Genomic DNA, 13,420 nt, shown 5'->3' with positions numbered 1-13,420 from the left:
TGAGGTCGTTTACAACCATCTGGTTGTCGACTTCGGCTTCCATCACATCCCCAATCATTGGACGAGGCGATGAACTCTCAGATCCGACGTGAAGACGACGTACGCCCAGCTCGCACGTGAGCCATACACCATCTAACCAATCATTATGTGTGACAGGAACGATATAGCGCAAGGGGGGCCAGGTAGAGAGCCCCCTTTACTTTCAAACAAACACCCCGAGTGGTCAGTTACATCAGACGTAATCACTGGCTCCTGTTCCAGTAGTCAAACAACTGCCTATGCAAGACGATGAGCCCCCTGAGCCTGCAAGACGGCAGGTGGGACAGCCGGCATTGCCTTCTTCTCGTTCTCCGCCGCATCGGCGGCCAACTCCCTTTCCCAGTCTCTCTTGGCATGCCACACCTCCCTCCGCCAGGCCAGGTCATATGCCACGTAGGCGCACGCCGCAACCGTGGCCCCGAGCCAGGCGAGCACCTTACGCAGCTGGACCGCCAGCAGCAGAAGTGCGTGAAGGATCCAGAACAGCACGCTGGCAGTCACGAAGCCCCACCGCTTGAGCGCATACCGGGCCCCAGTGAAACGGGATGGTGACAGTGGGCCGTGGGCTGTTGTTTCGGTACGGGACGATGTTGCCGGCGCCGGCGGTGGCGATGGTAGTCGAGGCGGGGATGGTGGCAGGCCGATCACCCAACGCTCGAATTCCTTGTATCTTTCGGACTTGCGGCAGCGGCAGTAGTACCATGCTATACCGCCGTTCAGGTAGGTGATCAGAGCCACGATGCCGAGTTGCTCCTCGACTGTCAAATACACATTCAAGGGCCATGCCATGATAGTGGTATGTGTGAGTTGAGGGTTCTTGGGCAACGGTTGAGCGGTTATCAGGGTGATCCCAAAAAGATGGGCGACCGGTGGTAACAGTAAGTATAGACCGGGGGTTGCTTCTGTAATCTCGATGGTATACGACGAGAAAACTCATGCAACATAGTCATCCTTATGTTCAATATCCGGATGTCTTGTTGCAACTCAAAGTCAAAGACATGCGGTGGCCTGCCTATCTCCGCAATGGCCACCAAGGTGCGTGTGGCCATTCGGGTTCTCCAAGACGAGGCGTCCAAGGGTAAAGGTAGACTCGGTCATCATTGAGATGCTCGATGCGGATTCGACAGGCTTTTTCATATGCCAACTGAAGAGGACAAGAATCAGAGCTTTCTATCCCAATCAACCGATAAACATCAGAAGCCTATGATAGATCGAGGAGTGTCTCGGATGCATGAGCTAGCTACCCGTTCTGGGGTTCGGCCCTACTGACCTAGAGCTTCTCGATCTGAAAACCGCTCACTTCGGCTTTCTCCCTGTCGGAGCACTACCTAAGTAGTCAACTATGTAGTCAAGCATAGGATGTAATTCCTCAAGTAAATGCAGTATTGCGTTGTTCGCATGCTGTACATCAGTTATTGATGCTAGGTAGGTAGTATTTGGTTCTATTATGCTTCGAGGTTGAAGTGGTTGCACACACTCTAGCTCCGCCTAGACCCAAGCTGAGCGTGAGTCAGCTCTGCTTATAAATATATCTTACCCGAACAAGCTGAAGGTCAAGGCTTTGTCTAAGCTTCCTTCCTATATATTCCATTGGCACCTATTGACTACACCGATACCAGTCTGAATACCTGCCATTGCGTATCTACACTTACAACTCCTCCCAATTCTTACACAATCAATGAACCCCATCTTCAACACTCTCGCAAACAACTTCAACAAACTCACCACGATGGCCTCGGCGGCTCAAGCAGACAAGGTCATACCGGCCGACGCCGCGGATACCATCTCGTCCGTCTCGTGGTCGCCCGTCGCAAATCATCTCGCGGCCGCGTCCTGGGACGGCAAGGTGCGCATCTACGACGTCGCGCCGGGCCCGTCCGCCCGAGCAGCTGCCATGCTCTCCGTGGACAGTCCTGTGCTGAGCTGCGACTGGGCCAAGGTAAGTCCATGATTTGATTTTCTAACCACGCAGCCTCTACTCGATCTACCAAGACCACAAATACCAAACAAACACCATTGCCTGTTAGGTAAGTAGATTTCCCATCCCCTCCCCAGGCCAAGCCCTCGAGAATACTAACGGCCATGTCTGTACAAAGGACGGAACCATGGTCCTCGCAGGAGGCGCAGACAAGCGACCGCACTTGCTGCATTTGGCCACAGGCCAACAGGCCGCCGTCGGCTCTGATGACGCGCCCATCCGCTCCGTGCGCTTCTTGGACACCGCCGCGATGGGGGCCTCTGCGCCCGCCCATCTCTTTGCCACTGGCTCCTGGGACAAGACGGTCAAATATTGGGATCTACGCCAGCCGGAGCCCCTGGCGACGCTGGCTTGCGCCGACCGTGTCTACGCCATGGACACCAAGTCGTCGCTCCTAGTCATCGCGACCGCGGAGCGGCACATCCACTTGGTGGATCTGCGCAACCCGTCTGTCTTCTTGCGCACGACCCAGTCGCCGCTCCGACAACAGACGCGTGCTGTCTCCGTCTTTCCCGACGGCCGGGGCTGGGCCACGGCGTCCATCGAGGGCCGATGCGGCATCAACGCCGTCGACGAGAAGAAAGATGGAAAAAGGTATTGCAGAATTATTATTATCATCATATTTTCCCTTCGCCAGACGTCCGAAATCCCAACTCCGGAATAAGGCTATTATTGTTCTTCATCGTCGTCGTCTTCTTCGAAAAACCCTTGGATCCTAACGCTGTGTCATCTTTCCTTTCGATCTTCGCAGCACCGACTTCACTTTTCGCTGCCATCGCTCCACCCCCAATTACAAGGGTGTCACCAAGATCTATGCCGTCAACGACGTGCAATTCCATCCTGTGCACACGACAACCTTCGCCACGGCGGGCTCGGACGGCGCGTTCCACTTTTGGGATCGTATATCCCATACCCGGTGCGCGCGGTACGACGAGCCCTCAGCTACTGCGCTTCCTCCTGTTGCCGCCACCGCCGTCAACGGCCAGTTCAAAAAAGGAAGCGCGAAGAGCGGCCCGACCAGAGCCGCCATCACGACTACGGCATTCAGCCGCGACGGCTCGCTCTTTGCATACGCCGTCGGTTACGACTGGAGTATGGGCCACTCGGCGAACTCGCCCAACTACCCCAATCGGCTTGTGCTGCATCCTGTCACGAGCCAGGAGGCGCTACCGCCGATGAAGAAATAGGGAAGGAAGCCTGGGGATAGGCTACTTTGGGAGGAAAGGGGAGGCGGTTGTCAGGGGCTGGACAGATCTACGCACATCTGGCAAGATACGCAGATCATAACGGGGCGTTGAATCAGGAGCCATCAAGGCATTCTTGTATTGTTGGAGGATTTCATTTGTCTTGGGAATTTGGTACATGTAATTCCGTGGAATATACAATGCAGCACGGGGCTGGGTTCCACGGAAGCGAAGGACTGGGCAATTATCAAATTGGTCATGGGAGAAAATTGTTGTTGGCACGTCAAGCTTTGCTATGCAACGCTACACTACGGGACAGTCATCAAACGTCAGGGATGCTATGACAGCAGAGAGGAACGGATGGGAATCATCAAGGGTATATCCGCTGGCAAGAATACGTATAAGCAAATCAAAACCGCCTCCACCCCCATGAACAAATTTCTTTCTTGAGTGTTACCCCTATTGCAAACCTGGTAGCTTAAAACCAGTCTGCTGAGACCAGACCTCGTAAATTCTATCCCGTATTGCCTCGTGGCCGAGGGATCGCGGATGAAACGTCTTTCCGTAGTACGTCGGCACATGCCACATCGAGTTCTTCTGCATCATGATCTGGCCACCGCCGCGCGCGGGCCGCAGTGTGGGATCTTCCGCCATCGACATGGCCATGTAGCAAAGCGCGAGCTCGCCCCAGTCCCCCGAGCGCTGCGCAGGCGGCAGACAAGTCGCAGGATCAATGTGTTCTGATAACGCTTCTTCTTCTTCTGCCGCGGTATAATCTAATCTGGCGTCAGTGTCGTTCCCGTTAGGGGGCCGGTCGACATTGTCCGGCCCCCCGACGAGGAAGAACCAGGTCTCGTTGCGGGCGTAGTCGGGCTCGGCCGCCCCGGGCTCGCAGAACCGGTGCCCCTCGAAGGCGGCGTCGTAGTCGACGAACAGGACCTTGGGCCGCCGCGTCGTCTTGAACCGGCGGTTGATGCGCGCCACGGCCGCCTCGATCTTGCGGTTGACGGCGCGCACCATGTCGTTCATGCGGCGGCGCAGGGGCCTTGCGAGTTTGGGGCCGCGCCACCAGACGCCCAGGCTCATGTCGTCGCAGGGTTCCGTCCGGTCGTTGAAGAAGCGGGCGTAGCCCGTCACGGTGATGCGGAAGTCGGGCGGTTTGCGCTCCCAGCGGACCTTGTCGAGCAGCTCCGTGATGAGGACGTGCAGGCGCTCGTCGAAGGCGCGGTCGTCGAGGCGGGACTGGGCCCGCGCCAGGGCCGTCGAGCACGTGCCCGAGTAGAAGTTGTAGAAGCGGAAGATGCAGGCGTTCATGACCTCGAAGAAGCCCAGGTCGTTGCCGCCCACCGTCAGCAGGGCGAAGTCGACCGGCCGCGACGCGTTGAGGGCGTCGATCTGCGAGGGCGTCGTCGCGGCGACCCGGCTCAACGATGACGACGACGACAGGATGTCCTCCGTCGTCGCGCCCGTGCACGAGAGGAACTGGAACGAGGTACGGTTGGGCCCGCCATGGGACGCGGCGAGGTCCGACGCGATGAGCTGCGGGTAGGCGCCCAGGCCGCGCCGGCAGTCCGTCTCTTTCCCTTCGACGCCGGTTCCGATGCCGGCGCTGTAGGAGTCGCCCAATGCGACGAAGCCGACGCGCGGCCGATGATGTTCATCGGCCTCATTATCCCCGAACAAAATTTCCGGTGATGGCCACCGCTGTTCTTCATGGTCGTCTTGAAGTCTCAAGACGCGCTGGTTCTCCGACAAGTAGGAGCGCCATGGCTGAGGCAGACCCCAGCCCGCGACAAGGCCGATAGAGATAGATGCGAAAATTTGAACGTGTGCCAGACGCATGGTTGCTGGAAACTCGACGCCACCTTTAGCGGTATCTATTTCGCAACCGCATGTCGTTTTGAAATAAAACAAACCCTTTCAAGACCATGCTCACCGGTATGAGACTCAAGTCACTATGACCACGTGGGGGCAAGTGCGTTATGGTAAGAAAGGGTCAGTTGACTTGCCTACCAACCTCAGGCAGCACTAATAACGTATAATACACGAGTGTTGCTTAGCCAATGGACCTTGCACATGCGCCGAGCTCTGGCCAGGGAACGAGTCGATCCTGTGAGTCGGTCAGCTCAAGGTAAGTCAGTCAGCTTGGAGTTACCTATACCCCGCCTATGTGGCTTACACGCATCATCGGTATAGCTCAGAGAGCATCTACTCAATTTTCAGATTCCACAAACTGTGGCTTGGGCACGGGTATATAATATACATTCAGTCTCAAAACGGATATTGCATTTCCTATTTGACCAGGTTCCAGTTCATATCCAAGTGGATTGGAACTATTCTAGACCTTAAGTGGAAGGTGGCTTTCCTGACGGGCCATTCCGGCCGCTCAAGGACGCTGTAGTTTAAACGGCTGCCTAGAAGTGATTGCATTGCATGCACTATTGCGAGCATTCTTGTTACGTTGGTAGGAGTATAAGATGGTCCGTAGATCTAGCGAGAGCCTTGGCAACTTGAAGGATAGCTGAACAGTCATATTGCACTTTCTTCATCTGAGTGAATCCCCCAATTTATTGCAATGCCCACCTACGATGTCCGAAGATGCACCGTGGCCGACGCGCCAGGGCTGGCTTACAACAACATGGGAGCCTTCTGGGAAAGCCCGGGATATAGACTCCTGTGGACGGGCCGGACATTGGAGTACGTGACCGCGAATGCGGCCAAGCGCATGCCCCGGAATCTGCTGAGCGACCGCGCCCGCCAACGCCACCAGCTCGTCGTGGATGGGGAGACGGGATGCATCGTAGGCTACGCCCGGTGGATCCTGCCAGACCACCTTGTGGACGAGTGGCTCGACGCCCAGACTCCGGCCGTGAGCGCCGAGGAGGAGCAGGACTTCGTCAGGGCGTTCGACGAGGCGGATTGGAGCTTCGTCGACCTGCCCAACATGGACGACCACGTGCACGCGGCCAAGGCCAAGTACTTTGCGGGGAATAAAGAGTGCATGGGTAAGCAAACCCTGGTGCTTGCTCACACACATCGGGCTCGGATTGTAAGCCGTACAGCTAGCTGACTGACTGAGCGGGTTAATCTAGAGCTTGATTACCTCGCGGTTCATCCTGATAACAAAGGCCGCGGAATCGCTTCGTTGCTAGTGGGTAATGGCGTGGTCGCAGCACAGAAGATGAATGTCGATATATACATGATGGCCTATGAAGCCGGCCTCAATGTCTACAAGAAGTTCGGGTTCGAGATATTGGAATCGAACGTGCAAGACCTTGCGAAATGGGGCGGCGAAGGTCCGTACGCAACCTACATGATGGAAAAGAAAATCGTGGAAAGGGAGTAAAAGTTACATCGTTAGTGATACGACCAAAGATCGAGATCGGACATAGAACAAGTAGCGATCGAAACGAGCGAAACGAGCGTATTCGCATCCGTCCGTTTGCTCTGCCCGGCCGAGTGATGTGCGTGATGGTGCAGGGCATTTGCTCACCGGGTGTGCTTGCATCTTCTGGCCCAAGATTGGATGAACGGCCACTAGGGGGAGGGGGGATCGCGTATACTTGTTCTAGAACACCCGGACCGACATCCATATTCCAATTGGGCCGTGGGCAACGCAGCCCCAAACCTTGGGTCGGTGAAGAAAGGTCAAGCTGAAGCAAGGCAAGAAAAGGAAGAAGACAGAAGACGGCTGCTGCGTCATTCCTGCCTTTGTCCCACATCAGCTGTACGACCCCAGATTATTCCTTGGTGACGTCGTGCTTGGTGTGGTACCCCGCCAACGTCATGGGGCTTGGCGAGCTCAGTAGCTTTTAGGCGCCTTCACTAAGTTTGTAACCACCCCCCTCTAAATCCCATACGATCCAAAACCACTGGCGATCAGCATGCCCATGCAGCCTTGGCCAAGGCACAAAGGTCAGCTTCTGGTGGTCTACTTCGCTTCGTCGGCACGCTTGCGCATATCGGATCGTGATGGTGCCAACCCATGGATCTGGTGTTTGTGAGGGACAGCGGCGGTGGGGTCGCGCCTTGGTACCCCAGAAGGATCGGACTGGGCGGGCTTGGCCCAATTGCTTGTATGTAATTCATGACCTCTCGCCCGTAGCAATAGAGAAAACCGGTTGCTATATAAAGGGATAGAAACAGTTGGCCAATAAGAAGCCACCCGAGCACGTTTACGCCTCGTCAAGCCTGGAATCCCGCAGCCGATGGATGGCTCCCACTTCTGTCCCACTAGGCTGTGGACGGCTAGCTGTTCCGTCCGGGGGCCTGGTTGAACCGTCGGGCCTTAGCAGAAGTGTACCTGGCCATGTATCCTAACGCAATTTGACCTGTTTCCCATGGAGGGAAGACGTCACTATCCAAACCGGCCTGCCAGCAGCCCTTTCCCTTTGTCGTGCGAACAAGTAGTTCGGAACTTGATCCATATAAACATCTACCAAGGACCTCCCATCCGTTCCGAACTCTCTTGGCCATTACTCCATTGCAACCATTCATACCAAGACTATTAGCCTAAACCAACGACACACCACGACGATACCCGTTCCTCCTTGTCCTTAATATCCTAATACTACAAGTACAATACGTACGCCAAATAAGCACCAAGCAAGCCGCTCATATACCCTCGACTCTAGCTCACAATGGAAACCGTCAACAGCATGGCAGCAGCAGCAGCAAAGGCCGTCTGGGGTGAGAACGACACCACCACCACCGCCAACAACGAGACCCATGGCCAGGAGCCCATCTCTGGCGCCCAGGGCGACGTGTCCAAGGTGAGCCCTTCGACAAGGGCAACCTCGGTAAGCTGCTTTGAAGCGCTCAACCATGAATACTTGAATGCAGCACATGGAGACAGCAAAACTAACTTGTCGCACAAACATATGCAGACCCTACCGAGGCCTCCACCACCACGACATCTACATCTACCGTGCCCTCTACCTCCACCCACCAGCCTACTTCTGCTACTCACGAGGCCTCAACTACCACACCAACTACATCCACAACGACGGAGGCCCACCATGACTCCTCTGCGCAGTTTGCGAAAACCACAGGCACCGCCGCCGGAGCGGACGAGGCCCCGAACAGCAAGCAGGCGGAGCTGAAGGCCCAGGACACGCCCGCCGACACCTCCAAGGCCCAGAACGACACGCGGGACCCGGAGGACCCCAAGACCAACCCCAAGAACGCGCCGACGGACGTCGACAACACGGGCGAGGGCATCAACAAGGGCCAGGACCTGGACAAGATCCCGGCCCCGAAGCCGCTGGACGAGCTCGCCCGCGAGCACGGCGGCGACGCCGGTAAGGTCGGCGACACTACCACCTCTGCCGGCAAGTCCGAGGAGAGTGGAGACAAGAAGGACGAGACGGAAGACCCCAACGATCCCCACGCCAAGAGCACCGGCGAGGGTACTGGGGAGAAGTACGTCAAGACCACGGGTCTGCAGGCTGACGGTGGCGACTTTGACGCTACCAAGCCGGGAGCCGGTAGGGAGGCTGACCGTAAGTTAATCCTGGAATGATGTCCACAACAAGCTGCACGATTTGCTAACGACAGTGCGTATAGGGCTGCTTGAGCAGAAGGGTATCCACGTCACTAAGGGTCTCCCGCCCAAGCCCGAGGACGAGGCCGCGGATAAGCACGACAAGCATGACAAGCACTCCGACAAGAGCACCAGCGACAAGCACTCCGACAAGGACTCGTCGGGATCCGGCGAGAAGAAGAGCACCATTTCCAAGATCAAGGAGAAGCTGCACCGTCACTGAACGGGCAGTGCCGCATTCATGGCGAACATGACTTTTTAAACGAAGTTCGGACAGGCGTTTGGTAGTATTGTTGATTATAGCCGACCAAAGCACGTATAATGGCTGCGCAACCATGCGCTGCGTGTATGTATAGCTAGTTCATGTATTAATGTGGAAACTTTCAAACTCTATAAAGAGGTGTGCATTGCATTTTGCATTGTGGTTTTCAAGTACCGTAAAGTTAGTGTTGATGTCATTTCTCATGGGCTATCAGGAATTGTGGTGCTATATCATATCTAGTTTTTACATACTACTATGAAGAAGCCCCTCTGCCCCTTGCATATGCTCTCCGCTAGACAGAGTTACATGGTGCTGAACACCTACCTGTTGGGGTCCTTTCTCACGATAGCTCCGAATTCAAAATACCTATTATGAAATGAAATTTCATCTGAACAATACATCAAACCACTCGCGCATGACGAAAAGCGAAATTTTCTCATCGGAATGTCAACCCAGAAAAGACCGCGACGAACGACTCGTGTGAAATGGTGAGTCCCGAGTACGCTAACGGTACTCAGAGCCGAGTTCAGTCTTTTCTTTTCTTTTTTTCCCCTATCGGAGCTAAATCAGCACGGTAATTGGCCGGGCAGTCGCCGGGGATGGAGATAAGAGCAGCCTTTAGAGATAGGCATACTCCGCCGACTACGTCTGTTCCTTGCAACTTTGCGCGCCCATGTGGGTTCGGGTCTCCTCTGTCCGGCCCACCGGGCATGGATAGCCTCACCTCGAGCACGGCCGAGCATCGGGTGTCCGCTGCGGGACGAGAAATGAAGATAGGCCAAGCGAAAAAAAAACACACACACGTCTATCTAAAATGCCGCGCGAACCCTGGATATGGAGCGCGGGAAGGAGGAGGGAAACGTCGGTGTGCGTACGGGTTTCCTCGGTGACGCGGCAATGATGATGATATAAAGTCAGGGACATGTCTCGAGCCAAATTCTCTCTGCCGTCCCTTGCTGTTGGTTTTCTTCTTTAACCCTCGCTCTCGCTCCGTCTGCCCCTCTCTTGCTCTTTATCTTCCGGGTCAAGTCAAGATAAACCGTTGCTCGAGTCCAGTATAACATCCTTGGAGGACGCTATGTACTTCTCCAACCTCGTACTCGCGACCGCCGTGGTGGTGGCCGGCACCGCTGCCGCCGCCCCCACGGCCGGGCACCACCAACATCAACAGCGTGCCAGCAGCAGCAACGGCACCGCCGCCGGTAGCGACGACGGCAAGCCCCGCAAGATGATCCTGGACAACGACTGGGCGCCCGTGGCCTTCATCCCGATCCTGCAGGCCCTCGACGCCGGCTGGGAGGTCGTGGGCATCGTCGGCGACACGGCCGACTCGTGGGCCCTGCAGACCAGCCTCCACGGCCTCGCGGGGCTCGAGCTCGGCAACCTGTCCGAGTGCATCCCCGTCCACAAGGGCGCCGACTACCCGCTCATCAACACGCCCGAGCTCTTCCAGGTCTGGGAGACGCTGCACGGCAAGCTGCCCTGGGTACGTTCTTTATCCTTTAGCAGTGTTCTCCCGTTCCGGTAACGGGGGAAAAGAGTGCTGTTGTTGTTGTTGTTTTTACCAGAATGCTAACATCTTCCAGGAGGGTGCCTTCGCGCCCGAGAACCGGACGGCTGAGGAGCTGGGCGGCGAGCGGACGTCGGGCGACCCGCAGCGCGTCAACAAGGCGGCCTTCGCCGAGGGCTACCCCAAGGGCGACCTGGCGGGCGAGCACGCCGCGGCCTGGATGGTGGAGCAGGTGCGGGCGAACCCGGGCGAGATCCTGATCTACAGCGGTGGCGCCTTCACCAACATCGCCATGGCGGTGCGCCTGGACCCCGAGTTCGCGTCGCTGACCCGCGGGCTCGTCGTCATGGGCGGCTACATCGACTCGGTCATGCTGGGCGCCGCGACGGGCCGCACCCTGCTCGAGGCCGACTACGTCTCCGACATCAACCTCAAGATCGACCCCGAGGCGGCCAAGATCGCGCTCACGGCCGACTTCCCCGAGATTACCATCGTCGGCAACGGGGCCAACCAGGTCTTCCCCGACCAGGCCTTCCTCGACGAGCTCGTCGAGGTCGAGAACCCCTACACCACGCTGCTGCACGGCAACACGGACTTCACGCTGCCGTACTGGGACGAGACGGCCATGTACGCGTTCCTGCACCCCGAGCACGTCAAGGACTCGGTGACTTGTAAGTTTTTTGTTGTTTCTTTCTTCTCCTTCCCCGGATTTTCATCGTAGTCCAAAAGCTGACAAACAATTTTCAGTCTACTTGGACGTCGACACCGCCTGGTCCAGCCCGTACTATGGAAACATCATCGGCTACCAGGAGGCCCTCAAGCCCAAGGCCCAGAAGCTGCAGAAGGTCAAGTACGTCCTCGAGATCGATGGTGACGACTTCAAGAGCACCGTTAAGAAGGCGGTCCAGTTTCCCAAGAAGTGCCCCATGTAAAAGTCGGTAAACCAACCGATTCGAGGGAAGCACGAAAGCACCATATCAAACTAATTATTGGGATGGGATTATCTACTAACATACATGTCACTAATGTAATACTTACTGGGCTCCTGTTAATATAAATAAACAATCAATACTTGATCAATTCATTGCTCATATGCATTGCTTTTCTCTATGCTTTCACTCCAGCGCCGTGTCTGCAAGATCTAAAGATGTTCCTCGTGACGGATGCTTCCAATGCATCAAATTCTGGTCGAGGTGGAGTTCCACATGTGTCGGCTCTCCCTATCTGTCTTTCTCTTTATCTCTTTTTTCAAGGAACGTCAGGTAACGATGTCGTCAACTCATAACGCCCGAGAACTTCTCTACCGCAAGGCAAGGAAGGGCCTACTCACCCTAGCATCCAAGTAATAACAAAAGTCAAAACCAGACTGCAGGACGGTACGAGGCCGGAAAAGCGGATTGGTCGCGAGTGTTGGAAGAAGCAGCAGGCGAACTCGAAGTGTCAGTCTCCTTGAACGGAGAAATGTTTTGCTTGAACAGGTCGTGCCGGGGGAGTCCAATCTTCATGGTAGGGCAAACCGGATCACGACACCACATGATGCCGCGCGTGAGTTGGTCCCGTTCGCTGAGGTACGATTGAGGATCCAGCGCGCAGAGCCAGGAAGGGCTTGTGGCATGACTCACATAAACCGTATTCGCGGTACTAATATCGAAATCGATCAGGTGCGCGTGAACAGCCATCTGGAGGCTACAATCGGGGAATGCGCAGGCGCTCCAAGCGTGGAGCTTGGAGTGACTCGTGGTCGATGCCTCATCTGGCTTAAGCAGCAACCTTTTGAGAGGAAAGCATGAAGTGCCGGCATGGTTGCAGGTAGTAATAGGAGGGTCGAGATTCATGAAGTCAGCTATGATGTTGGTGATATCTTTGATTTGGTTCGTGGGAGGTCTGTTGGGCGTGTCGACCCAGACTTTACTGCAGACGAAAAGCGTGTCTTTGCGCGACATAACAAAGCCCATAGTTGTTGAGGACAAAGATCGCTCAAGAGCAAAGTTGTTGTGGGGTCCTTCGCGTGGTTTGCACATTTCACAACCCATTGAATCAGGACGACCTTTGGCCTTGAGAATATCATAGTTGATTGTGACATGTCTGCAAAGGCGAACATTACCCTGACGTCCAATACAGACACGTCTAACAGCGGCCTTCCGGCGCTCGTCGTACGAAAACAGATAGGCCGGGTGGTAATCGACACATGCACTGCACATCATAGGCGTGTACATCCGACGGACAGCTCGCTCATACGCATGAGTATCCCGCCGCAGCTCTTTGCAGTCGCGACACATCCGGTCCTGCCACAGAAGCTGCTCGTACTCGGCCAGCTCGGCATCGGGGAGGCAGCAGATGAGCTTCAGGTAGGGGTCTTCATACCACGGCGTGGCCTCCTGCCGGTCGCATGTCGGGACTCTGTATCTGACTGTGGCGTCTTCGCATAGGCTTCTCAGTAGGCGGCAAGTCTGACGCAGAACCAAGATAGAGACCTGGTCTTGGATGTTGTGCAGAATTATCATGATGATCTCGACTGGGAGCTGGAGAAACGTCCTGTCGGGGGTGGCCATATTGGCGAAAGGTGCCGCAGGACTGATTGCCGGTGGGCAAGAAAGGTAAGGAAATATGAAGTGAAAATCCCTGGATATGACGGAATCCATGAAGAGAAATAAATATAGCTACTCTGCCATACAGAGAGAGCGGGCTGCCTACAAAGCCAGCCCCTATTACATGAGGCTCTGCTGAGTGAACTGAGGTATCCTTTCAGACAATACTCGAAACCAGGCAGTCCCATCTAAGGGGTTGATGGATTGTTTATAATGAGAAGAATCTCCTTAAGTCATTTTCTTCTACCTTAACGCCTTAGATAGATGGCAGTGAGAAAGCTGGCGAGTCTACATGTGCTATTAGTAGATGAAACGTG

The 13,420-nt window shown here is 55.5% G+C and overlaps 7 protein-coding genes across 7 annotated transcripts; 4 read left to right on the top strand and 3 right to left on the bottom strand.

Moving 5' to 3' along the window:
• Positions 1 to 276: 276 nt before the first annotated feature.
• Positions 277 to 828, bottom strand: PG985_000462 (uncharacterized protein; the record flags this gene model as incomplete). Its single annotated transcript, XM_066820231.1, has 1 exon — positions 277 to 828. One exon carries the CDS (start codon positions 826 to 828, stop codon positions 277 to 279), a length of 552 nt encoding a protein of 183 aa, XP_066691110.1.
• A 940-nt stretch (positions 829 to 1,768) lies between these two features.
• PG985_000461 (WD40-repeat-containing domain protein) lies at positions 1,769 to 3,204 on the top strand (the record flags this gene model as incomplete). Its single annotated transcript, XM_066820230.1, has 3 exons — positions 1,769 to 1,978; positions 2,067 to 2,611; positions 2,769 to 3,204. The coding sequence occupies 3 exons, from the start codon at positions 1,769 to 1,771 to the stop codon at positions 3,202 to 3,204; spliced, it is 1,191 nt and encodes a 396-aa protein (XP_066691109.1).
• A 456-nt stretch (positions 3,205 to 3,660) lies between these two features.
• PG985_000460 (uncharacterized protein) lies at positions 3,661 to 5,043 on the bottom strand (the record flags this gene model as incomplete). Its single annotated transcript, XM_066820229.1, has 1 exon — positions 3,661 to 5,043. One exon carries the CDS (start codon positions 5,041 to 5,043, stop codon positions 3,661 to 3,663), a length of 1,383 nt encoding a protein of 460 aa, XP_066691108.1.
• A 733-nt stretch (positions 5,044 to 5,776) lies between these two features.
• Positions 5,777 to 6,547, top strand: PG985_000459 (acyl-CoA N-acyltransferase; the record flags this gene model as incomplete). The annotated part of the gene is made up of 2 exons (XM_066820228.1): positions 5,777 to 6,206; positions 6,294 to 6,547. The coding sequence occupies 2 exons, from the start codon at positions 5,777 to 5,779 to the stop codon at positions 6,545 to 6,547; spliced, it is 684 nt and encodes a 227-aa protein (XP_066691107.1).
• A 1,294-nt stretch (positions 6,548 to 7,841) lies between these two features.
• Positions 7,842 to 8,966, top strand: PG985_000458 (uncharacterized protein; the record flags this gene model as incomplete). Its single annotated transcript, XM_066820227.1, has 3 exons — positions 7,842 to 8,000; positions 8,099 to 8,702; positions 8,767 to 8,966. 3 exons carry the CDS (start codon positions 7,842 to 7,844, stop codon positions 8,964 to 8,966), a joined length of 963 nt encoding a protein of 320 aa, XP_066691106.1.
• Positions 8,967 to 10,083: 1,117 nt separating this feature from the next.
• PG985_000457 (uncharacterized protein) lies at positions 10,084 to 11,447 on the top strand (the record flags this gene model as incomplete). Its single annotated transcript, XM_066820226.1, has 3 exons — positions 10,084 to 10,491; positions 10,592 to 11,186; positions 11,263 to 11,447. The coding sequence occupies 3 exons, from the start codon at positions 10,084 to 10,086 to the stop codon at positions 11,445 to 11,447; spliced, it is 1,188 nt and encodes a 395-aa protein (XP_066691105.1).
• A 423-nt stretch (positions 11,448 to 11,870) lies between these two features.
• Positions 11,871 to 13,067, bottom strand: PG985_000456 (uncharacterized protein; the record flags this gene model as incomplete). The annotated part of the gene is made up of 1 exon (XM_066820225.1): positions 11,871 to 13,067. One exon carries the CDS (start codon positions 13,065 to 13,067, stop codon positions 11,871 to 11,873), a length of 1,197 nt encoding a protein of 398 aa, XP_066691104.1.
• Positions 13,068 to 13,420: the final 353 nt, after the last annotated feature.

Source organism: Apiospora marii (genome assembly GCF_038362585.1).
Source record: "Apiospora marii strain CBS 49790 chromosome Unknown utg000001l_segment0_segment0, whole genome shotgun sequence".
Lineage (NCBI taxonomy): Eukaryota > Fungi > Ascomycota > Sordariomycetes > Amphisphaeriales > Apiosporaceae > Apiospora > Apiospora marii.
The sequence above is the reverse complement of the archived record's forward strand: the minus strand, read 5'-3'. Positions and strand labels throughout refer to the sequence as shown.